The sequence below is a fragment of the Botryllus schlosseri genome, chromosome 15 (genome assembly GCF_051294905.1).
Source record: "Botryllus schlosseri isolate E-star chromosome 15, Bs_hap1, whole genome shotgun sequence".
In the NCBI taxonomy this organism is placed as follows: domain Eukaryota; kingdom Metazoa; phylum Chordata; class Ascidiacea; order Stolidobranchia; family Styelidae; genus Botryllus; species Botryllus schlosseri.
Window position 1 is genome coordinate 10615380 of NC_137250.1, and position 26598 is coordinate 10641977.

Consider the following 26598-nt stretch of genomic DNA (forward strand, 5'->3'; position numbering starts at 1 on the left):
GGGTCTATTCGATGCCGACGATTTCGGACATATCAATAGCGCAAGTTTCAGCCAATCAGCGAAGATCATTTGGGCCGACGTTTTATCGCTATCGATCATTTTGACACCGCACTTTGCCAGGCCGCGTGAAGGCAAATACTTTATGTCTTCATGTGTTCTAGCGCGGAATGGATCGACCCGAGATATATGTGTCTAATAGCCCCCCTCCGCGCGTTGCACACCCCTAGACTCAATTCCCCCAACTGTTTTCGACAGCGTTATGGGATACGAGGTGTTCTTTAAGAATTGCAAATACAGTAAGATTCATTTCTGTAAATTATGCGTGTAATTCAATGGTCGGCACATTTTCGTGATCAAGTATAGTATTGTCGTAATCACTTTTCTGTGTGTCTCGCTTATTGTTTATCGTACCCAACACAGTGACCCCGAATACGTACAAATTACCACAGGAGATCGCGCGAAGTGCAAAGAAAATTTTCTGTTTCAAAAAAGTCAACGAATTCATATATATTAAAAGATGACTCAGGTACAGCCAAATTTATACCCTACGCGACCCATGTTCGGGTCCCGTCCCATACTTTAAAAAACCCTGCTATGTGGAATGGTATACGCAATACACGGCAGGTTATATTTTAATACGTCGACTTGATTGGGTGCGAATCGTCGGTATAGGCTCATACTACATGTTGTTTTAACGAAAGTATTTACACAATTATGGCTGCTGCGTTTGAACAAAAATGTTTTTTAAAGGCATTTTTTAAAGCGCTGTTTAAAACAGATTTTAAACACAGTGTTATAAAACACTATTTGTTTTAAATGCAACCCTAGATAGATACATACCTTCCCGGCATGTGTAAAAATCGGCCCCATTTCCAGAATTTGCGGTACTGCGGAGCAGGTGTAACTTGCAAACTCAATTTTCGAAATGGTTATCAACAAGAACATTGTTCGTGTGACTACGGACGAAATGAATACAGCGGTAGGAAATGCATGATGAATTCAGGTGAGTAACGTTCTCGACTGATCTATTCTCGGGTCTGCAAGTGTCTAAGCAAAAACCGTCAGAACTCGCAGATCAAGCGAAAATCCAGGATTTTATTACTCAGATTTTTGGCCTCCACCCTCTAGTGTTTTAGTTAGCAAATCTGTTTTTTTTTTCACGAACCTCGAGTGGCAACACTGATACGCTCTATGTCTCTATTTTGAAGATGTCCGGAATGAGTGTTCAGATCATGATATCTGCAATAGTCGTGGATTATGTTACGACCAAATATACGGGTATCGATGTGAATGCAGCGGACGCGCTTCAGGAACAAACTGCGAACTATACAACGAGTGTGGAGAAAGCACAAATGTAGCCTGTTCGCAAGTTCAGTTTCAAAATACCGATCTCGTGTTTGTGTTACACAGCTGTGCGATTCAAAATATGGAGGAACTTGTGTGGATTTAACGGTCGGTTACGAGTGCAGAAATTGTCCGGCAGGACAGAGCGGTGATAAATGCCAGTTCCAGAAAGGTATACTGTGTTCATGATCATGATACTTGCATAGGGCTGTGAATCCGTTATATATCATCGATACATTCGATACGTGCATTTGCTGCTCACACATGTTAAATGTTCGTTCTAATTAAAAATTTCGTCGAGTATTCAGCTTTGAGTGGAGTGGAGTACTACTCATAGTGCTCATTATAACTCGGGTTGAGAAAAATTAGGTGCCTGAGTCATTCGATTCTGAATCGAGTATCTGACTCTGAGTATCACACATTATGATATCACAACAGTATAAATGACGTAGAAAGTTCAAATATGTACACTTTATACCACCACAAAAATATGATGCCAGTTCTACACTACATAAAGTAGATAACTTGGTATTTTTTCGACCGCACCTATTTCACTATCGCATTTTGTGACAGTGCTGTGGGTTGGTTACGATTTCACTGAAATGCAATTTCCGCTGACGTGTGTAGCTTTGTACTGCATGCACTATTCGATACGGCCAATTTAGTCCAACAGTCTCTAGAATTTGGGGCGGAGCGGATCGACAAATTCTCTGGTCCTACTCTGGTCCTACCTGTTTTTTAAAGCTCTGGTCCGACTCCGGTACGACTGCTCGCCCGGATTCTAGAAATGACCCTGATCCGGTCCGAAAAACTCCGATAATGATTATCTACTCACATGTGCAGGATGGTATCGAATATTGATTGAAACAATGCAAACATGAAATTACCAAGTCTAAGATCAAACCCAGCCCTTATCTGAAGTAATTATGCCAACTTGGACTTGGCATGTGGGTTATTTACATGAACGTTTCACTTTAACTATTGATTCGAGGGTAAGGCTGTCATATTGTGGTAAAAAGTACTGATCCAGCTCCGATGCGACTCCGGCCGTATCAGAAGAAGTTCTGAGCCGGCTCCGAATTGGCTCCGGCCAAAAATGAGAAAATCCGGCCGGATATCAATCCGGCTCCGGTCCATGCTCTTCCCTACTAGGATTAATGGCGAATCCGGCGACCCAATACAGAGGTTGGATATTTTCAACTATTGGTATGGTGATCCCGAGCCCATTTTCTTTTGCTGTTGCTGTTATTATTAGTAAAAACCTTAAAAAACCAAAAGAATCGTGGTTTGAATTATTGATTCGAAAGCGATTCGAATCGGAGGCAAGATGATTTTTACCAGAACTCTATTTACAGAGCCTTGTAAAGTCACTTGCTTCCCGACATCGATGACAGCCGAATGCGATATGTTGTTCATGAGCAGAAATCTGAGAAGAATTCCCATCTACTCGAATTCAAGAGCATTGTCGTGTCGTCTGAAGCAACCAAGTAGTTACTCGTCTTACGGTAACTATCAACGAAGACGGAATCAACTGAAGTGGAAAATGTCGATATCATACTCCGACTGTGGAACCGAGATTGAGGTACCATTTCGCCGTGCTGACAATGGATCCGAAAAACACATTTGTTGTTGTTCTTGTTGTTGTTTTTCGTATTCATGGTGGTTGTCAACTACTATGGTAATTTACACTAGGCCAATTTCTTTATTTTTATTCCGTGGCTACCGAGTACCGCCCACTTCTGTAGGCTTTTATATGAGACACCACTTACACGAATGAGATGGCGAGGAGGAGCTTAGATAAACCTCGAACACTCCGGTAGGAGTTCTGGAGTCGACCTCGGTCAAAAACACATTTGTAAGTGGATTTTTGTATCCTGACATCATTTGCATAGTCTGGACCAGGGGTCTTCAAATGGCGAAGCGGACCAAGGTTGTGTGGCGCGAAATTCCAGTCCCGTTCAAGTTCCATTGCGCTGGTCCATGGTAACCATATGTATTGATTCTGAAAATATAAAAATATATTTAGCCCCCGGGAAGTCTCTGTCCTCGTACCTGAGGAATAAGCGCTTCCGGAGGTGCTTATCGGTATACACATTCACTCGCCTCCTCTTTTATGCGCTTGGTTTTACACTGTTTCGTGGGATAAATTAGCAACTGTTACAGGTATAGTCTTACATTTGACAGTTGATTGCGCAGTATTTTCCACGGAGTAATAAGCTTCATAAATTGCTTAGTTGACATAATTTCGGGGAGAAGGGATTGCATCAAAAGCTGTTTGAGATTTGCAAGTCCTTGGTCTAAGCCACAACATACCGGACACGATGCGAACCGTTGAAACTTTGAAAATATTCTATAATTTTGAGTTCCCTTTATAGCCATGGACGTCTGACATCAGAAGCACGATATGCAGCAATAAGAATGGCATTGTATGGTGTCATTGTGACGCTATAGCCATGATAATGCGACAGTAAAGGATGCACGTTCTTCTTTTTTACATGACTGTGCTACTAAGCATTTTCAAGTCGTGGTACAAGTATATTCCGTAGTTAAGTTATGTCTGATTCGGGCTAATTATAAAAAAGCGTTGTGAACAATGTTCCCTCTAATTTTTCTCGAGTCTGCGCAAACATGCCAACTCACTGCGCAGGCCCTTGGACAACAGTGCGCAACCAGGCCCCCCATATGGTGATAAGCCGAACTTCTGGGGGGCTTCGCCCCCAGACCCCCCTCAGGCTATACGCTGTTTAAAGCTACTTACCTGCTTCATGGGGGCTGCGTTTAGTGAGTCACCTTTTCTCGCCTAACCGCGCGAAGGGCGAGAAAATTTTATAATTCATGACTGAAGCGGTCAATATGATCGGGAATTGCGTATATAATGCTATCAATTTTTATCCTCTCTCTGCTCACGTAATCTGATTTACCGGCAGAGCTGAGGGAGGTGTGTTTGAAAAGGTAGGACCCCTCAATAATAATAATTTAACATCTCCTGGTATATATACCGTTGACAGGAACGAAACAGCACTTCGTTAGCCCCCCTCCCCAAAAAAACTTGAGTCTTGGGCTCACATAGGGTGATAAACTGCCCCCCCCCCATTACATTGTTCGCTTTTGCAACGAAATTATAGTCGTACTGTGTAGTGAGCCAGCGCGAAGCGCGAAAATTTTCGATAATTCATGATAAAATCGGTCAATAAGATCGGGAAATGCATACTTTTTGCTATCAATTTCTTGTCCTCTCTGCTCACGTATAATCAGATATACCGGTAGAGCTGAGTGAGGTGTCTTTGAAACTGCAGAGCCGTAAATAATAATTGAACATCTTCGGGCGGGTGGACCCGTTGGTATGACTTCGTTACATGATGTTATTTCGTGACCTCCTGTCTGCTATATCAAAAAATATAGAATCGCCCAAACGGACTGAACTGAAAAATCACACGATTTCGGATTGGTATTTCTTTACTGGCATATAATTTTTTCCTGCGGGATGGTATTTGTCTTGTGAGGTTCAGATTGGCAAGACAGGAACATTCGGCGCCAGTCATTTAGGCGCCTATATGGACGATTAAACCTATATGTATTTTGTATATATAACGAAGTTTTCGGTCAGCATAGGGCAGTCCTTTACGGCCAAGGTTTTCTCGCTGCCGATCGTTCTGGCACACTTCTTGGAGTCGCATGTTACATGGCCTAAAACTGTATACGTCTTGGTGCGTCGTGGCGCGGTAATGGCCAACGCCGATATGCCCATTTCTATAAATCTTGGGGGAAGAGTACCCAATAATCAAGATATTTGGCGACTTGAAATCGCGCGCAGCGAGAAAAATTTTTGAAAAAGTTGCATGAATTTTTGAAACATACACTATAATTTATGCTAATTCACGAAATAATTTTGGGCCCCCTTCGAGCTCGGGCCCCGCAATTGGGGGGTTTGGGGTGCGGCAGTTGCGGCCCTGCGACTACAAAGTGGGAACTAATCACCATTTTCAGTATTTTCGTCCGGTATTGCAAAAGTGTCCTCTTTTCAGATTTCCAAAATATGGTAATCCTAGGTATTATATACCTTATCGACAGAGGATTCCCGTTCAAACGAATTGAATAATATCAAATTTTTTGCTGCTGAGAAGCTGATGTAATTCAACGCCCTACAGAGCACAGTTGCAGCGTTTCCCGATCAACGTTTGCAAGGGGATGGATTTTTTAACAATGTTGGTGCTTGTACTTGCATATTCTGCATATTATCCTATCTCACCATACGTGATCAGATTTGCCTGATGAAAGTGATGACTTCGAACATTCACGACATGTAATTGTACAGTAAATCTTACGCAATGTTCATGCCACACGGAGAAGACTATTCGTTGGTTTCTCGCAGATTAACTTCGCGCTAGCCCATTGTTATTTAGCTAAACCATGTTATTTCGCCATTCCCAGAAAAGATTGTGCTACTGAAATGATATCAGTATCGCTGACGCGTACAAGACCATACTAAAAGAAAAATCTCTTTCGTGAGGCGCACGTCATTTCAAATTATCATTCCTTCACAGAGCGCAATATTTACCTTTACTGGCCGCACTTGTACCTCGGTTTCAGACTTCACCGATAACACTATTTGCCCCTGACAATGTTCCCTCTAATTTTTCACGAGTCTGCGCGCTTGCGCGGTCCCTTGGAGAACAACAATTAAAAAAAGAAAAAAAATCATCTCTTTGGCTTTTTGTGCGCAGCTAACATTTTCTGTGCGCAGAGACTGGTTCAGCACTGCGCATTTGCGCACGTGCACAGCTTAGAGGGAACATTGGTTGTGAATATTCTTTACGTGTGCTACCGTATAAAATGCATTTTCGTACAGTATGGTGAGGACAATGTGACGTACAAAAATCGTTTGGTTGCCGGTGGCTCGAAAGTAAAGCATGAAAAATTCAACTCAGTTATGACGCGCAAAGCCGGTCATTTCTCGGTTAGTAGATACTTTGGCGACATTCTTTATGTAATGGTAACGTACCTTTTCAATTCTACATACAGTTCGAGCTCAAATGTACTCTGGCGCTATGGCGAAATGTTACAGAGGAAATGAATGACTATTCACTACTGCTCAATGAAACATTGGATCTTCATGATACGGAGCGTATTGAAATAATAACATCAAATGATATCACAATTTACAAGTAGGAGTGATCTTGATTGGACTGGATACCTCGTAGGTCTAAATACGCTGCTGTATACCTAATCTAGTCAAATGCTCGAATAATATTTTATCGTCCTTGTATTTCAGCGAAAGCGATTTCTACAACCAAACATCGAGTTATATGATAGGGGATCGGCTTTACGTGAAGGTCAGTAATCCGAATTCATTGAAATGTCTCATCATAAAGGGATCATGCCATTACTTCTAAGAAGTCTTTAGAAAGAAACATTCCTGAACAACTGAGTTATGATTTCGACTTTGCTTTATGGTTTCATTTGGTGGAGTCAAACACACCAATATGTTAGGTGCTTTCGTATTTCTATATTCTACTTTTACCATAGTGATACGTAAACGCCCTATATGCAATCTATGATAAAAGAAACGCGGATGCTTCGGTCGGGATGTTTCAATTGTTGGCCCAAAATCAGCCAGATAGCAAGTTGGACCTCGGCGTGGATATCAATTTGCATATGCCTTGTACCGCATGGAACCTCTCCACCGAACTAAAGATGATAAAATCCCATCTAGAATTAATTCCGCAGATTTAACCGACGACCATGTATCGGTACGCATGTGACTAAAATGACATGAAAATGGATCATCATGAGTGAAGGCACCATGCTTTGAGTAGCCTACTCGAATCCGATTCGAATACTAATAGCAATGATTCGAGCCGAGTGGTGAGAGACGAAGAGTTATATCACCATCGGGAATTACAGTTTTGATACTTTCTGCATGTCGCAGAAGGTTCGAAATCTATATTCTTTGTACAACAACATCTAAAACATAACACAAAGCCACGCACTTAGTGGAGACGACGTTGCCGTGAACTCGTGATCAATCCGCAGCATTGTCGCTAAGTGCAATGAAATAGATACTGTAGAAGTGCAAAATTATCATAAATGTAACGTCTCCATGTATAACTGACATGATTTTCTCTGCGGTCTGATTTCAACTGTACTCCAAGTCGTCTCCACACCTTCCTATCTTGGCATTGTATCGCAGTCTTGTATTGTTTTGAAATGATAAATTATATTAATAAACTGATACTGATACTGTACTTGATCTTTACGTGTCATCCATGCAGACTAACATATGGTTGCCCGGTCATGTCCGGAATTTCAGTGTTTAAACAGCGTCCGGGGGAAATGCTAAAATATGCAATGTCCGGAATTTTTTCCAGCAGTCATTTTTTCAGCTAACATTCTCAGCTTTCTCAGCTCGGCAAATCTATGTGCTTTGAACCTGTATACAACCCGTTTATGATGCGTCAAAAATTGTATACTATCTTTCAAGATGAAAAGCAATAAGATTTGGTTTATTCCATTTCAGGGGTTCTTAAACTGTGGGGCGGAAACTGTTTGCAGAAAAGGCGTTACAACACACAAACACAAAACGCCAAAACTGTATTTAAAGCAAATGTCTGTAGCGTTACGGATAACAATTTCATCATAAACGACAGTGATGTGGACACAGCCAAATCGCTCGCCACACTGTGCTTAGGTCACGTCACTGTATTCATTTGACCAAAGGTAATTTACGGCAATATTTCGACTAGCATGCCCAGCGCGAAAAACTTGATGAAACGACTATGAATCGAAAGCCACTGGGGTACTGAGTTGAATACGAAAATATATATTTTATTATGTTCAAGGTGCTGGGACACCTCAAAATCAGCCCAGAATTCTACATTGTGACGTCATAGTAGGTACTAAACAGTGTCTTGATTTTAGACCGCGAAAATGTGGTAACCCTAGACTACCATGATATCATAATGAGTGATACTTGAATACAGCTTGACGGCTATCCTCTATCAGTATAATTGAATTACTCCGGTACCCGCCCATCCCTTGTCACGAGTGGATGACAAATCAGTTATGATTGAATGGATCCTGATAACTTGTAATAACTTTAATATCAATCCTATTATATCAAGATTTCGATTAACGTGAACCGGGATCCGACCTTGTCTCGCGGCTACGAACTCCAGCCCGCCGCTTGCTACGCAACATCCGACAGTACAGACATCGACAAAAGTCGGCGATACATGATACTTGAAGATGGGTATAGAGCAGTGTTTCTAGAAAATGTCTCAAAAATGCTGTGCCATGAATCTATCGGTCACCCATCCGTAGCAAAGCTAAGGCACACGATTTAAAAATGGTATGACTGCGTCGGTATTTCAATCACCTAAAACGTATAGGGACGGTGCGAACCCCTGGAAAGGTTCTGGTTCTCGTGTGAACGTGGTCCTTTTTAAAATGTTCTATGTGAACACGAACGGGACTTCGGACGTCATATTACACTACACTACATTTCCGTAAAGTAGCCTATATCATAGTGTCCTATTATGGTGTGGACACAAGCAAATCTCACGGCTCAGTGAAATTGGTCCACGACACACTTTCCATCTGGTCAAAGGCAACTTTACGGCCATACGTCACACTTTCAATTTGGCTGAAGGCAATTTGACTGTAATTTTTGACCGGTTTACCGAGCGCAAAATTTGAAAACATTGGTATGAATCGAAAGCTACCGGGGTACTGATTACGATAATATATAATTTTTTTTCAATACAATATCCATTGTAAAATAATATTTATTGAACTTGAAGACTTTTCGGGTGCCTCTTTTCAAGAGTTAACGGCACACTAAAGGGATTTAAACAGATTTAAAAGCAAAACCAAAAAGGCAAAGTATGACGTAACAATCAAAATCACAGACCATGAAATTCGCATCGTAACAATGGCAACAATAACAAACTATGAAACTATTGTTGCCATTGTTACAATGTTACGATGCGAATTTCATGGTCTGTGATTTTGATTGTTACGTCATACTTTGCCTTTTTGGTTTTGCTTTTAAATCTGTTTAAATCCCTTTAGTGTGCCGTTAACTCTTGAAAAGAGGCACCCGAAAAGTATTCGAGTTGAATAAATATTATTTTACGATGGATATTGTATTGAAAGCTACATTCAAGTTCTGTACCACGAACCAGCTATTTAATATATATTTTATTGTGCTCGTGGCCCTGGAACCCCTAAAAATCAGCCTCAAATTTTGATTGTAATGGAGTTTGGTATTGTGACGCAACAATTCCATCTATGAAAGCAAGTGAGGAGCAGTGCAAACCACAAGCCTATTGGCCATTGTTGCACAAGTGGCTGAGCAATGAGCATTCACACTCTCACTCTCTCTGCGCACTTGCTCCGAGCTGCGACTGCTTATTCCTGACGGCATTGTTGCGCCACAATACCAAACTCCGTTACAATGCAAAATTTAATCTTCTACAACAGGGGTCTCAAATACGCGGCCCGCGAGAACATTTTGTGCGGCCCACGTCGAAATTTCACATTGTAATAGATGTAAAAGGCTCACAGTGCAGTACCTACCAAGGTTCGTTTGCGAACGCGAACCTCCAAATTTCTGAGGTTCACACACTTAACGCGAATGTGAACCTCACGTTCACACCATCCCTACTAAAAAGTATCGTTTCAGAATATCCATATAGTGTATTTCCAAGCAATGCCGCTTTCGCAGTACCGAGTATGGCATCGTGGGTCACTAATGGACCGTGAGGCTCGTTTCAAGAACGACGTAGAGATTTGAATTCAATGACAGACTGATGGCTTGATTGTGCGTACCTTCTGCTGTTTTATACAGTTGCGTACTGGATGAAACTTTCCGCTTCGAATCTGCGCCAGATGGGAATAAGCTCGCCGCGTATTTTAGTTTCGAGTCGTTTTCCTTCAAAGTCAACCCAGGAAAGGTGATCTAACATTAAGTCTACTTCAATTACAGTTATTTAAATTATGACCGGTTTGGTTGTCGTTGGACTGTCAATATTATCTCTTCCTTATTATTCACCTCCTACAATATTCCGCCTATCATATGATATGCCGTACTATAACATACGACAATTTTATCGAAAGCTTTACCTACACTGTGCAAGTAAAGTCTGCCTAGAAGATCATGTAGAAGAAGCCTGCGACATAAAGTGCAAGGATACTGACAAGGTATATATTATATGCACGATGCGTATGTACATTGTACATTGTACAAGCTTAATCCTTCACTTTATTCTTTACCTAAAAATTCAATGAATATAACACCAATAACTATGGGTATTTTCTATCGATGTTCATGAATGACGATACGTTTCAAACATTTTTACACCCAAAATCACGGAACTAGCATTTTTACTGTTCCAGAATATACCGCGAAAGGAGAGGTGAGGCACATCGAGTCAAGCCTCGCCTGTAATTGCGCAATTTATATTAAACAGCCTGGGATTTATAATAACTCGTATTATTCGAATGCTATTGTCGCACTGATTCCGAAAATCTAAATATTAATTTGTCAAAGCACCAGAAATCCCACAAAATTACCAAGCAATGCGAAAGCTTTGTTATGTATAGCGACGGCGCAGAGACATAACAACCAGGTGAGGCACAGACGGATTTGCCTCGCTCATTATTGGATACCAATCCGACAATCGCAGCGCAGTGACACGATGCACTATCAATTCCGCAAACCGACGGAATAGTATGAATCGTGTAGTTGGGACGGCCAACATGTAGTGCAGGGAAAATACATTGTCTTACTGATAGCTGTTACATGTATTTTCTATCCACACTTATACCTTCAATTGTGAATATGTAGCCTAGTTGATTTTCATCTAGCCTGCATGTTAAGAATAATATGTGATTAAAAACAATAAGTCCTCAACTGAATCAGGCTCCATTTTGGGTTTGTAAATTTGTAAATTGGACTCTATAGAGGTCAGTGCCTCACCAACGAACCTCGCCGTCCGCCACTGTTTGTTAGCGAGTGAACGGAGGAGGGTAAGGAGCGAATAAATGACAGAACCATGCAAAGATTCGTTTTAAGGGCAAATCAACACGGAAATATTGACATAAACTGCATTGCATCAAATCAAATAATGATATTTCTTGGTTTCATATACCTTGTCATTAATCTATAGTCATGGCTGCGGATGCTGTCCGTTTCGTACAGGAACTCACATCTTATGCCTTCTTAGTTGATGCTATGTAACACGACAAGTACACGGACTTAATGTTGAAGATGGTAATATTCTGAATAGGCTATTTTCGACAGTCAATGTATAGCTCAGTGGTATCGCACGAGACCACTAAAATGGAATTTCTTCGTTATACTGCATGGCATCCCATTCATAATCATTCTTCTCTATTTCGAAGGTTGGGGCGGAGGTAAGCACAACTGAATCACCGAATATCAAAGCAACAATTGACAGAACGTCGCGAACGGAAATTGAAGTTATACCCGGGAAACCGAATCCATGAGATAAACTGCATAGTTCGATCCTGAACATTAATAGTAACGCTATGTTTACAAATTACAATAAAAATTTGTGATCTGTTATGTTGTGTCGCAGAATTGCCGGATTTGGTAAAATTGCAAATTTTTCCATAACCGTTCTGTCATAATACACTGCTTTGCGAGTAAGACAAAATGATGTTCGGGATCGAACATTCGGTGTATATATATTAATGATACAATCCGCTCGTAACGTTTATTTAGTAGCGAAGACATTTCGTCCTCGTTTACGTGATATAAGTGAATAGTCAGTCACCTGATATTTCATTATGATATTAGTTAAACTGTTACGCTGTATGCCTTTGAAAATCAGCAAACCCATGAGGCAAACATCCAATACTTATCCAATGTATTTATTCTTTTACAACAGGGTCTCAAATACGGGGCCCGGGAGAACATTTTGTGCGGCCCAAGTCGAAATTTTACATTTTTAGTATTTGACAATATAACAGTAGGTGACACATAACTTTTTTCAGATTTGACAATAAGTCTATACTCATCAAACTATGTTTACTAGTGGAAAAGTATAACGCTGCAGCTTTTATGATAACATGATGCATTTGTTCTCCCGCGTGGTGTCTATATCTCATAATTTTGACAGATATGTAATATGTTTCCTCTCTTCTCACCAAGTACAACAACAATGTTATTCAAATATTTATAAATGTGATTTTTTTTCGTGTCAGGCGTGCCACAATTGGTACAATAGTAAATCCCATTTTTGCGATTTAAGTGTAATGTCAATTTGCAAGGTCGGCCCACTTTCAATCTGACAATTTCATCGCTTCAAATAAGGCTTAAACCTTGGAAAGACATTGAATACGACTATTGATGCTGCGGTCCGCGGCGTCATCAACATCAAGGAAATTGGCTCGCGAGCAGATTTGAGTTTGAGGCCCCTGTTCTACAACATATTCATTCACACGAGAGCACGTTGCGATTAGTTATTCGGAGTGCAGATAGAAATGGGTCGGTGTGTCTGAATGTGACAGCCGTGCTCTATACTGCTCCCTGTGGTAGGGATAGTAGTGATGTCTCGTGTTGTATCTGGCCGCTTCAGCGGTCGTACGCATAATAAAATCTCTGAATAGTTGTATCGAGAGTGGTCAACTACAGACGGAGGTCTCTTACAATGGCGAGTACGTTAAAAACCTTACTTCATTAATTTTGCTGAATTCGGAAGATTCATGACTGTACCGGTAGGCCTTCGTAGAAAAATGGATTGGAATTCGATTACGGCATTGGCTATCTGAAACGATTTAAGAAGCAGTTTGAAGACTTGACGGGTTATTGCTTCACTCGCAGTGAGTGATCAACTACAGACGCAGGTCTTATCCAAAAAGAAGAAAACCAATAATGTGTACAATATTAATAACAAAAGGAAAACGTAATGAATTGCAAAACAGTGTGACTTTTGCTATTTCAATTTAGAGGCCAGTTTGGAAATGCGAGACTTCGCCTTAAAAAGTAACATTGTATTGTTCTATCGAAGCGCATGAGCGTTAGGGGTGTTCAAAAATGACTTTTTTCTCAAACTCTACTGGCTACTTGATAAAATTGTTAGGTTACCTAATTGAAGCCTGCATACCAATTTTGGTTCAATTCCAACCAGTAGCCGCATTGCTACAGGGGAACAAAGTTTTTTATTCATTATATAAAAATGAATAAAAAAAATTTCAAAATTTTCTGTTCACCCCATGAAATTGTTAGGTTGTCTATAGAAACGATTCTCACCAAATTTGGCTCCATTTCAACTACTGGAAGCGGAGTTATTGCCGTCGAAAAATTTTGGACTTGAATGAAATAGTATTTACTACGGTGACCAATTCCTTAATTATTTATTATAGTTCTGCCCACCGTAAATACTATTTTATTCAAATCCAAATTTTTCGACATCAGTAACTCCGCTTCCGCTGGTTTGAATTGAGCCAAATTTGGTGAGCATCGTTTCTATAGACAACCTAACAATTTCATGGGGTGTACAGAAAATTTTGAATTTTTTTTTATTCATTTTTCATATATTAGCAATTTCATCATCCAAACTCGATCACAGGCCTTTATAAAGATGCAAACGCGTGTAAAAAGCATCACTTTCCCTTCAGGCATGCCTGGAACACGATATTTGGTCATATCGAAGTGTCGAAATTTTTCACCGTAAATACTATAAATTCAAAAATGATCGAAATTTTAATTTAAGATTGCACGGCCTTTACTGAACGGAATTGACCCAAATTTGGTGTGTAGCGTTTTTTAGGCAACCTGACAATTTTATCATCAAGCGAGTGAAATTCGGAAAGAAAAAAGTTATTTTTGAACAACCCTACTGTGTTCCGTACTAGTATATACGTTATCTCGTATATTTTCCCATCTAAAAATAGTACATTGAGCTCTCTTTGCCCCGATTATTCGAACTTTCATGCCAGTGACGTCATATTTTGTGATATGATTGTTGATATACAATCTTTCCAATTCTCCACTAGTTGCTGAAGACTACCCCTGACGAGTGTCAGCCGAAAATATTCGGGTTCATTACAATATCAATATACTATTCAACCTTTTTCCCCGGGGAGTATAGGGCAAGAATACCTGATATAATTTGAAGAGCTTCTTGGAGGTACAGAACTTCAATATACAATTAAATAGTATATTCATATTGAAATGAACCCGAATATTTTCGGCTGACACTCGTCACGGGTAATCGTCAGCAACTAGTAGAGAATTGGAAAGAACATTGTATATCAACAATCGTATCACAAAATATGACGTCACCAGCATGAAATTTCGAATGAGAGAGCGTTCAATGTACTATTTTTAGGTGATACACGAACTCCTTTTGTTGACAGAGTTTTGGTTGGTGTATTTTGATAAAAGTTGATTCCAAGGCACACAAATGGAATTGTGAACGGCCTCGACCTACGATTCGAAATCGGTCGTCTCGATAATTATTCGCACAAATCGGATTATCCAACAGATGTTTGCCGATGGCAGAATTAATGGCCTTTGATCGATCAGCATCAATCTTAAGTGGATGAGTTAAGGGTGAGCTTTTCACATCGCGTGACGCACGTGTTCTGATAAATCTGGGGACATGTTGGTTTATGCGGTCCTGCAGACGTCTTGACGTTCTTCCCACGTAGCCACAATCACAGTGGCACCTATATTCGTACACTACATTACTTTGTTGAAGTGCAGGAAGCACGTCTTTGCGTGTTGAAGGGAGCAGTTGTGTTGTTGTAAAAATCACATTGGTTTTGACTGTGTCGTAACATTTACCGACAGCAGAAATCAATTGTTTTTCAAAGCGGGTGGAAATGGGGCCAATCCAAGGTAGATGGATGTAAACATCTTTTATTGTTCGTGCGGTGGGCTCTGTTCGTTTTTCTGCGTTGAATTGCGTTAATTTCCTCTCCATGCCGCGGCTGATGACGTGTTCAGGGTAACCGTTATCAAGTAAGATTTTTCGGATGTAGTCAAGTTCTAAACTCAGTTTGTTACCCGATCATATCATCAACGCTCTACGCACGAGTGTGCCTATGAGGTTAATTTTTCTGCGCCGAGGACTAAATGAATTCCAGCGAAGGTATTGGCCTGTGAATGTCGGTTTCCTGAAAACAGACGTTTCAAATTTGTTGGTATTGCGCTTTTCAACTAATACGTCCAGAAATGATAATGAGTTATTGCGTTCTTTTTCTATTGTGAATTGCAAGGCCGGGTGAAGCGAGTTTAAGCGAATGAGAAATTGGTCACACTCCGATTCATTCCTGAAAATGACAAATGTATCATCTACGTATCGGCGGTACAATAGTGGTTTGGCGGACTCACGCTGGGACAGAAGCTCGCCCTCGTAATACCCTACGAAAATGTTGGCCAAAATAGGTCCCAGGGGACTACCCATGGCTAAGCCGTCTATTTGGCGAAACATGACCTCGTTAAAGCTAAATTCCACCGAGCAGGTTGCCGCTTGTAAAAGTTCAACAAAGACGTTATGCGGGATTGATGGTGGCGGTAACTTACCACCGTACAGCGCGTTGGCACAAATATCAATAGTCTCATGCAGCGGAACGTTCGTAAAAAGACTAGAGATATCAAATGAGCTCAGAAACACGTCTGGATTCGGCAAATCCAGGTTTCGTATTTCACCAGCGAACGTGAACGAATCGCGAACACATTCCGTGCCGTACAATTCCCGAACCGGTTCCAAAATGTCAATAAGCCATTTTGCCAGCTGATGGTGAGCAGACCCGATCATGGAAAGTATAGGTCTCACTGGGACATTGTCTTTGTGAGTTTTTGGCAGTCCGAACATGCGTGGTCTTTGCGATCCCGTCGGTCTGATGGCGCTGTATGTTTCTGCCGTTAGGACACCGTTTTTCTTCAATGTCAGCAAACGGTTGGTCAGTCGTCTTTCAATTTTAGGTGTATTATCAAATTCCGAAACTGAACCAAGCGAGATAAATTTGGTTTTGTCATGCAATATTGATTCCATTTTCGAAATGTAGTCAGCTTTGTTCAGAATGACAACACCGGATCCTTTGTCTGGTTTGGTGATGTGAATTTCAGGGTTGGATCGCAATGCTTTGATGGCTAGGAAACACTCTTTGTTCATCAGGAAGTCCGCCTTGTCGACCGGGCATCCACAATACGAATGCGCCAAATCTGATAACCGAGCTTTGAGAGCAGGTATACCCTCGTCTGATTTAGGTTCGTGGTGTTTTAATTGGCCGAGGAGAACTTCAAATTCTGCAAATACCTCCTCATTCTTGACAGTGGTAGGCGGCAGGCAAAAATTGAGCCCATGGGATAAAACAAATTCTTCAGTCGAGCTTAGCTTATGATCTGATAAGTTGAGTATATTCTTCTTGCTTGGACTTGCATTACCACCGAATCGCTGGCTAACTAAGCGGTTAATGCCACGTTCGTTCCTTGTTGAATTCTGCTTTTCTTTGATAGTATCAATCGATGCCAAATAACGGCAGAAGCGAAATAAGTCGAAAAACGACAGGATTGAACGTACTTCCTTCTGCAGCGATCGACAAACACGGCGGAGAGTAGTAACCAACCTCTCATTCTTCCCAATCTCGTCATATAAAAACGCTTGTTCCATTCTAGGATTGAGGCGGATATAATTTGTACTCGTGCCTCTTGGGTCAAACGATTGGTACGGGTTTGCGGTTTCAAGCTTGAGAAATAGATATAGCAATTCCTCCGCCTCACTTTCTACAATAAGCAGAAATATACATTGAAACGTGGGCTGACCATTATCGGCATACTCCAAGCGACAAAAAGGAGAGATATAAGACGAAAACGAGAAGAGCTGATAAGTTAATGAGTAGGGCGATTTTTTTTTACATATCAAAAAAAAAGTGAAAATGAAGTCAGAATTGTAGCGTTAGGTCAAAAAATGTCACAATTGTTTACAAAGTTAAAACTTTTTTGCAACGTGCATTTCGTTTGTATCGTAGATTTTGCGCTGTGAGTGAACTTATTATTTGACATTTTTCAGTTTGTAGCCTACTTCAACGGCCTACCGTTGTAGACGGTCCATTGTCTGCTCATTGTGAATCAAAAACATTCAAATGAAACAAATAGGTTGACATGGTGTTATGCTCAACGTACCGCAATATCCCAATTGAAGCAAGACTGCGTATGCATTGCATGGTTCTTATATCAAGAAGCGCATGATGAGAAATTGTGATGTAGACACCATTGCCTGAATGAAGCAACACGGATTGTCACCAGCAGAGTACGCACAACTTCAGTGTTGTCAGCAAACAACTGCTGCTGTTGAACGTTTTTTCTCCATTTTGCCAAGCAACTTAGTATGGACAGACACTTTCCATTCGAGAATGTAGGAAAGTATCTTTCGCTGTACTACAGAAAATTTTAATTATTCCTACGATAATGCGTAGTGTTACTACTGGAATTCTTCATAGGGCAAGATTTAGTTGAAAAATATTTTTTTTCATGTAAAAATTTGTCAGTTTTTGAGGCAAACAAGTTTTTTTCAGGCCAAAATACTTCGTAGGAACAGACAGTTTCAACCAGAAATTAAAATAAGTAGTATAATTCTGACATTGTGGGGGAAAACACCTAATTTGCATAGTTCAAGTCAAATTGGGTCAAAATTAAGATTTATTAAGACAAAAAATGTCAAAATTTTGATTGTTTAGGTCAAACTCTTCCGTTTTCCATCTAAAAAAATCGCCTTTGTAATGAGAAACAAAGCAAACGCAGCGCCGTGTCTCCAAAAATTGTAACTATGTTTCATTATAGTTGTCATGACCTCAGAAAAAATTATTTGCTACGAAATTAGATCAAACAACCTGCAAAATTTAAAAGTGAAAGACATTTGCTAACTTATGATCGCCATCGTCACGTTGCGCGGATTTACATCGCTTCAAGATACTCACCCGATACCTGATAAAGATTCGAATTGTTCAGGAATATTTTGAATTTTAAGAGTAACCACAAAATCATTCATCTATATCAACTTTCGGGTTTGGCTGCATAACTACAGATATTCCGAGCTTGCTTCATCAATCCTAGAAATTTGTATACGAATTGGCAGGAGTCACGGTCGATTTTCTGTGCGGTTTACGTCGCTGAACCCATATCAGTATCTTCCTTCATACACTCGTAAATATATTCGTTGAGTTCGCCATACCTGAAGCTGTTCGTTATGACGTCAGGAACCTACATCGTTTCAGTTATGCTGATGTTTGTACCGCATGAGAGCTTCGAATCAACTATACGAATGACAGGTATGACGATTGTATTTGTCTTCATTGTTATGTGAATTGTATGCTTTCAAATAAGCCAGGTAATTATTGATTCATAATACGCAATAAGCGACAAGATAGGTCAATCTGATCGATACGATAACGCTAAAAATTTCAGTTCCGAGCAGAGGACACGTCGCAACTTTACCAAGGTAAGACTTGAATTTCAATTCTAGCATTTTCTCGCTATGATTCTGATGAAAAAGAATAGGCTCGACTCAATTGCACTATGAAATTGTATTCTACAATATCCTTCACTAGCAGCATATTTCAAGGCTCGAGCGTGTGCTTCGTGTAATGCAGTGTTTCTTAACCTTTTAATCGCTCATAACCCTTGAGGTTTCTTAAATTTTTTCATACCCCCTCCAGGATACAAACAGCGTTTTGCGAGGCCGCCCCCCAAACGCTACCCACATGGGCCCTCGTGTGGTGTTCAACACAACTTTCTGGGAGCGAAGCCCATAGACCCGCTTTGTACACACAGTGTTACAGTAGCAATCTACCATTCAGTTACGGTTCACGGATGAATAATTATAGAGCTATAGAGTTCTGTGTATGAACCCCGCAATCACATAGCATCAAGAGCGAAATACGCTATATGTAGATAGTCAGCGAATGGTGCTTATTCAACCAATCAATGAAATTTATGCCGTTGTCTGATGTAAAAAATCTAGCAGGCGTACGGGGTCAATCTTGACTTCATATGTTTATCGTATCATAAAAACTAAATCCGTGCGATTAGGGTGTTGGCTGGTGCTGTATAACTTGCTAATGGGGTAAAACGTATAGCACACTCTGTTCAATATCAACGTAGCAACACTCAGGCGCCGAATACATTGTCAGGTCTGGCCTAGACCGTTAAGGCGTAAGCTTATATTCCCTTGCAAGTCCTCGTCGAAATTGTTGGCAAGGCAACGGAAGATAAAAAATTATTATATTTGCAGTAACTGGCTTGAGAAAACGTCGATAGCGAACAACTTGGGTAATGGACATTTACGCAATCGAACAGATTTGGAGAGTAGTAGGACTGTGGAACCTCGTTGACAAGCGAGTAGCACAATAGTCTTTTAATTGCAAGCCCGTCATCTCATTTGACTTAGTAACGATGATGGCGAGATAAATCAATCAAATTCACCATCGCACTATTCAGAAAAATCGTTACTAGCTGAAGGTAAATCTCGCGAAGCGCAATATTAATTTATAATTTTCGTTTAAATTCAGCGTATGCATCTTTTAGTATTTTCTTGACCCTTCTCTTAACGCCCTTGGGCTAAGTTCAATCGCAAAAGACTGAGATAAATTAGCAACCCACTTTGCGGCCCGCAGGTTGCACACACCTGGTGCACATTATCGTGCAAGCGTCGGCAACGTTTTGTATGCAGCGTGCCAAGTATCAAAATACTAATACCTCGCGTGCCAAACATTTTTGACGATTCAGAGTTGCCCCTGTAACTATAATTGGAGCCTTCATCGTAAACTCATATTTAGAATGTTATTCAGTTCGTCGACTGTGGTGTGGACTGATAATTATATTACGGTGCAAAAATATTTGTTCCCACAAATAAAAAGTGGATGCAAATACAGTTAGCGAAACTATTTATATTTCAAAACAACTGAATATTTCCGGCAAAATATTTTTTTATGGAAATGGGATTTCTTTTTAACACATGTTTTAAACCAGTGATTCTTAAACTTTATCCTCCAGCAACCCTTTTCAAAAACTGCCTAGGTCTGGCGCCCCCCCTATTTTAGAGACTGTAGTTAGAAACAATGAGAAAGAGGTCGAAGTCCAGATGTTTTTTTCTAGTTGAGACTTTACCATTGGAAATATTTCGCGCTTAAATCGCGCCTGATGACCTCTCGACTAATTAAAGATATAATAATTGTACGTGCTATATTCGGGATCAAATCAAGGTTGTTATGACAACCATCGGGTACGTACTCACACTATCAGGCTCGAGCTCAATGTACCAATCCTGAATTAACCTCTGCGATTGGCAATCGGGGAAGTTAATTGTGTTTTTTTTTGTGTGACTAGTAAATTAACTGAGAATGTGGTAGAGATCTTTACTTATATTGACTTTAGTACTGCACCCATAGTTATCAACTTTAACATGAATGTATTCTAAACAGAGCAATCCACGCATATAATGCTCACGTGAGGTTGTCGGTCACAACACTAAACAGTATCATCCTTTATCATACGATGACGCAATATTCTGACGATTTAATTTTGTAGCTCTCAAATACAAGTATTTTTAGTTATTCATTTTAGCCAAAAAGTTTCAAATCATATTTAATGTACAAAATGCTCTCAATATCAAAATTGGTACAGTGCCTCTTCGATTTCGATATGCTGTGAGCGGCAGGACACAATGCCTAGTTCGAAACATTTTGTGGAAAATAACCAGAGATAGCTTGAGGGGAGTGTTTCAGTGGAGAATTTTCGATCTAAAAGTACGCGCACTTCCTTTTATATGAACTATGATAAACCACCTCATTGATGGAAACATGTTCCAAACATCGCCGGTATATATTGCGCGCAAAGCGCAACAAAGTATTTGAGATTGACAGATTCTTGTGAATGTTATTTGGTAATGAGAACTCGGAGTATATATAACTAGTGAATCATATCTCCCTACTATATCATCCGCTGCGACGGCATTTTTCTTCATAGCGCCTTATACCGACCGCGCACCCCATATCGCCCCTAAGCGATTCCTTCCCGTCAAAATCCAAATGGCCCCGTGGGGGGCGCTGGAGACAAGGTCTAAGAACCACTGGTTGATACAAAGTGTTTTAAAATACCTCGTTTAATATGCAACCCTAGTTGATAGGTCTATATACAGCAGAGGTGGTCAAAGTAGTCAAGAAAGCTACTCAAGTAGAAGTAGAAGTAGCGACAAAAAAAATCTACTCAAGTACGAGTAGAAGTACTTTTTCAATAAGCCACCTAAAACTACTTGAAGTAGAAGTAGAATTGACTGACTTCAAATCTACTCAAGTAAGTAAGTAGTTTTGAAAACAGTCTTAATTCGTTCGCATGGACTGTCAAAAGCTGCGAATTGAGCTATGCGGAAGCGAAAGGTGCATAGAGCTTGATTCGTATTGATGAATCCCAGGAGGTATGAATTTTCGACAGAATAAGCATTCTTTCGCATCATGGAATTATAGTATTAACATGAAAATGCGATACTAACCCTTTATTGACTAGAAGACCCCGTTTTATAGAATATCATGGCATAGTGCCCTACCCCATATTATACGGCCCCATGTTTAGGTGAAGAGCAATACGTAGAAGTTGTATAGGATAGGGTTTCATCACTTTGCGCGATTAGTATACGTTAATAACAAATATTGTGGATCGTAAAAGTTATATTTAGTATAGCTTTATTTTCGGAAAGTAGAGGCATTACTACACTTGCGTTCATTCTTCAAAATGTATGTTCTGCAGACAAAAGAACTGAAAGTAATTAGAACTCAAAGTATGATACTCGCAATTGAAAGTGAAATACATATACCAGTTCTAAAAAGCGGAAATAGATATTTTATGTCTTTTGTCCATAAAGCTTTAAAAGTGATCTGCTAAAACAGGTATAACGTTTAAAAACACTGGATTTCCATATTAGCAAGACACGTATTGGGCTGCTAGATTACGATATGATAGGTAATTGCTAGATTGCGAAACTGTAGTTTCAAACGTTATGATGGGCCATATTTACTGTGATTAAATATCTGATATGGGCGACAATGCGGTGTGAGCGGAACCGAGCAATCCGATACCTCTATTATATTCACTTATACTTTTGTGAAAACATATTTGTCACTCTATAACTACTGTGCGCGGAGCGCAACAAAATTTTTGGGCTTCACTTGACTTTTATGAATATTAAATGTTGGTACTCCATGAAAACAGCCACAAAATTCCTCAGGCTATCTTTCGTATTGGGGGATTAAACTACTTCTACTTGACAAACTGAAAATAGCGAAAAGTAAGTAAGTAGATCACAAAATATTACGAAGTAGAAGTAGAGAAAATCAGATCTACTTGAGTAAGTACCAGAAGTAGAGGAAAACTACTTGAGTACTTCAAAAAAGTAGAAGTACTTCGTTACTGACCACCTCTGTATACAGGCGTGGCAGGAAAAAAGGTATATAGTGTCAAATCGCCTATCGCTGAAAGCTATTTTGAGGTGAACGAATGTCATTTAACAATGCGCCGCATCTGTTTTCAGCAATGACATGTCGGAACTAAACAAAGTTGTTATAGCGGTAAAAGGAGATTCCGTTATTCTGCAATGTGAATTCCGCTCTGATGAAAGATGGTCAAGTGTTCAATGGTATACTAAAATACGAAACAATATCATTACTGACACTTTATTTTGTAAACATTCTTACTTCTATAGGTTGAAGTTCAAACCCGGTGATACGAAGCTACCTGTTGCGCTAAAGCAGAAGCACATTAGTTCGTCAAGCAAAGCATCAAATGCTACGATTGCCAAAGTAAGGAAAAGGGATGAGGGAAACTACACGTGCATTTTAACAACTCTTTCGAGTGACCCGGAATCCTATAATTTTCAAGTAATAGTCAAGAGTAAGTCTCTTTTACTTTGCAGACAGCGTTTTATGGGCTAGTAATAAAAACGGTACCAGCAACGGACAACGGCCTGTATATTCTGAGTAGGGCTGTCGATAGTGATTGGCTCTCAACCTTTTTTATGACCGTGATCCAGTTTACGTTCTGAAAATATTCCGTGGCCAAACGGCTGGAAACACGTAGAAGCAAACATGTACAAACTACTGGATTTCCAAAAAGCGCAACTAGAACAAGAACTAGAACTACTCAACTTTTAAAACTCGCAACTAGAACTAGAACTATAATTATAATTCTATGGTCAATTTACAGAAGCAAACTTGTACAAACTACTGGATTTTCAAAAAGCGCAACTAGAACTACAACTGAACTACTCCAAAACCGTTAGTTATTTGACCATCAACTAACTAAATAGGTAGTTTGTTCAAGTCTGACTGAGCTTTACTGGTAGTCCTACAGATTACAACACATATGGCATGCACACATGTGGTAGACTTTTGTTTTGTGCCTCACTGAAAATTAGGCGTTTCCCGAAGGCTTGTAGATTAGCGTAGGGCAGAGCTGGGCATTTTATGGCCCGCGTTGAAAATTTTGAAGAAAAACAAAATCTGTTCCAAAAGACCCTACTTCATGTACAGAACTGGATTTCATTCTCCTATAGTCAACACTTCAATTTTCATTTTATCGGAAATATCAGACATTGAGACGACATTTCAAAAGAACGAGATTTCGAGTTTGAAATGGGGGAGATTCCGACCCTAAAAAGCCACCCGCTGGTTACGTCACTGTTAGCAGAGATGTCTCTGAGCTAGCAATGGCTGCACAGTGCACATAAACAAACATCATTCAACAGAACACCGGCATCTCAGCTCAATTCGCACAAAACCTCGGAACGTGTTTTCTAATTGTTTAGCAACTAATATTTTTCCAAATGTACAACTAGAACTAGAACTAGAACTACTGCATTTTCAAAATCCGCAACTAGAACTAGAACTACGCAAAAAAGCGTTAGTTTGTTCACCATCAACTAACTAAATGTTTAGTTTGTACAAGTCTGTGTAGCAGGATTTTTGTACATATTACGTCATAATGGGAGTAGGCACACTTTGAAAACTGCCAGTTAATTGGCATGGGAGTTTCAATCCGATGCTACAGTCATTTGAGGTTGTAATAAATAACTCTAAAATTTGAGAATATGCCTACATAATTGCGGAAATTAAAATACGAAAAATCTTCAATGATTTCGTGATTTTTGCAAAATGCTCTCCAGTGACCCGCAGGTTAAAAATAAATCTCATATGTTCGGTAATTCTTACAGAAAAGCCTTCCTGTGGAGTCGGTACTTGCTCAATTAATGGACGTTGCTCCGAATCTCTTGACGGGTTAGTGTACAATTGTACATTTTAGTAAAACAATTAAAGAGTCCATGCAATATCCATACGATCCTTTTAGGTACAAGTGTTCATGCAACTCTGGATTTATTGGCTTACATTGCACACGTGCGGATCCGTGTTTGAGCTCGCCTTGCTGGAACAATGGCACTTGCATTCCTGATGGCGAAGGGTATAATTGCAGCTGTCAAGCAGGTAAAGCAGAATACATGCTTAATGGGATCGCACCCTATTTGTGTGACGCATAGTCATTATCACGTCTAGAATGCCCTACATACGCTGCAGTGATGGATATTCAGTTCAACTCATTCCTGGCGTTTCGTTGTATCGCAGTCTTCTGATGTTTTGATAGAAGTGCTGTTAAACTGATCTGGACTTATAATTTATCGAAAACTAATTATTCCAAACGCTGGAACAACATTTTGAATTTTTATTGCGAAGGATATGGTGGGGCGGTATGCGAAAAAGAAGTCTGCGCACCAAATATTTGCGGGATCGGAGGGACCTGTCGAATTGAAAATGAAAAAATAAAATGCATATGTTCCAGCACTACTGCTGGGGATCGATGCCAACACGCATGCCGCACCCGCTCTACCGTACGTATCACTATTGTTACACTATATAACTGCAAAATACATATCTCCTAATCTCTTCAACTAGACCAGTGGTTCTTAACCCTTTTTCCTCCAGCGCCCCCTTTTAAAAATTGCCTGGGTCTGGCGCCCCCTATTTTAATAACTGTAGTAAAAAAACAATGAGTCAGTGGTTGAAGTCCGGTTTAGGATTGGGACTTCAATATTAGAAATATTTCTCGCTTGAGTTCCGCCCGAGAATCACTCGACTAATTAACGATAAAATAATTATATGAGGTATATTGGGGATCGAATCAAGTTTGTTGTAATAACCATCGGGTAAGCCCTACGGGATCACACCATTTGGTTCGAGCTCGATGTACACATCCCGAAGTCACCTCTGCGATTGGAAATACGGTGAAGGTAATTATATTGGGTTTTATTTTATTGCTTTGTGTGACTACTAAATCAACTGAGAATGCGGTAGAGATCTTTGCCCACATTAAATTTAGCACTGAACCAAGCTCTTAACTTGAACCTGAATGTGGGTCGCGACACTAAGCAGTGTCATCCTTTATGATATGATGGAGAAATATTCTGACGATTAAATTTGTAGCTCTCAAATATTGTAGCTCCCAAGTAGCCTATATTTAATTAATCATTTTGGTCAATTAGCTTCAAAGCATCTTTAGTTTACAATAGGGCTGTTCAAAACTAACTTTTATTCCGGATTCCAGGGATTTACTGATTAAATAGTTACGTTGCCTAAGAAAACGCTGCACAACAAATTTGTCTCAATTCCAACAAGTAGAAGCGGTCGCAGAGCTAATTTAAATTTATGAAGTTATTATAAAAATTAAAAAATAAATTTCAGATTTAATTGTCAACCCCAGTTGTCTAAAGTTGCCTAAAAGAACAACGCAAAACAATTTTTGTTAGCTTTCAACCAGTAGAAGCGAAGTTATTGCAGTTGAAACTTGTGTATATGCAAAAATAGCCTGGACCGTGGGTAATACCAGAATTATTGATGAAAAACTTAAATAACCTCGCATGTACCGGTTGTAATTGCGTCAAATGTGTTTTGTATCGTTTTTGTCGCTAATTCAGCAATTTCATAGGGGTGAGCGTAAAATTTGGAAAAAAATTTTTCAAGAATTTCAATTGGAAATGCGGCCACTTCTGCTGGATGGAATTGAGCCAAATTTCTTGTGCAGCGTTTTTAGGCATCCTAACTATTTAATCAGTGAATCTCCGGAATCCGGAAAAAAGCTATATTTGAACAACCCTAATGTACAAATGGCATCACTCTCAAAAGTGGCCCAGTGCCTTTACGATTTCGACACTCTGTGCGCTGCAGGATACAATACGGTACCTA

General features: G+C 40.0%; 3 protein-coding genes across 5 annotated transcripts in view; all 3 read left to right on the top strand.

Moving 5' to 3' along the window:
- Positions 1-26598, top strand: part of LOC145457684 (uncharacterized) — a 126472-nt gene that overhangs the window by 24238 nt on the left and 75636 nt on the right. The window lies entirely within an intron of this gene.
- LOC145457709 (uncharacterized) lies at positions 895-11930 on the top strand. The gene is made up of 11 exons (XM_080335983.1): positions 895-1003; positions 1209-1354; positions 1411-1516; positions 2700-2926; positions 6194-6301; positions 6367-6509; positions 6617-6677; positions 8466-8593; positions 10193-10298; positions 10462-10545; positions 11749-11930. The coding sequence occupies exons 1-11, from the start codon at positions 991-993 to the stop codon at positions 11851-11853; spliced, it is 1227 nt and encodes a 408-aa protein (XP_080192109.1). The 5' UTR covers positions 895-990; the 3' UTR covers positions 11854-11930.
- The window catches only part of LOC145457695 (uncharacterized), a 33240-nt gene continuing 25052 nt past the window's right edge, over positions 18411-26598 (top strand). For all 3 annotated transcript variants that reach the window (XM_080335964.1, XM_080335963.1, XM_080335965.1), the window contains exons 1-7: positions 18411-18648; positions 18785-18818; positions 22902-23006; positions 23073-23260; positions 24579-24642; positions 24713-24846; positions 25093-25247. In XM_080335964.1, coding sequence (XP_080192090.1) covers positions 18567-18648; positions 18785-18818; positions 22902-23006; positions 23073-23260; positions 24579-24642; positions 24713-24846; positions 25093-25247 — 762 coding nt within the window. In that variant the 5' untranslated portion in view covers positions 18411-18566. The remainder of the gene's footprint in view (positions 18649-18784; positions 18819-22901; positions 23007-23072; positions 23261-24578; positions 24643-24712; positions 24847-25092; positions 25248-26598) is intronic.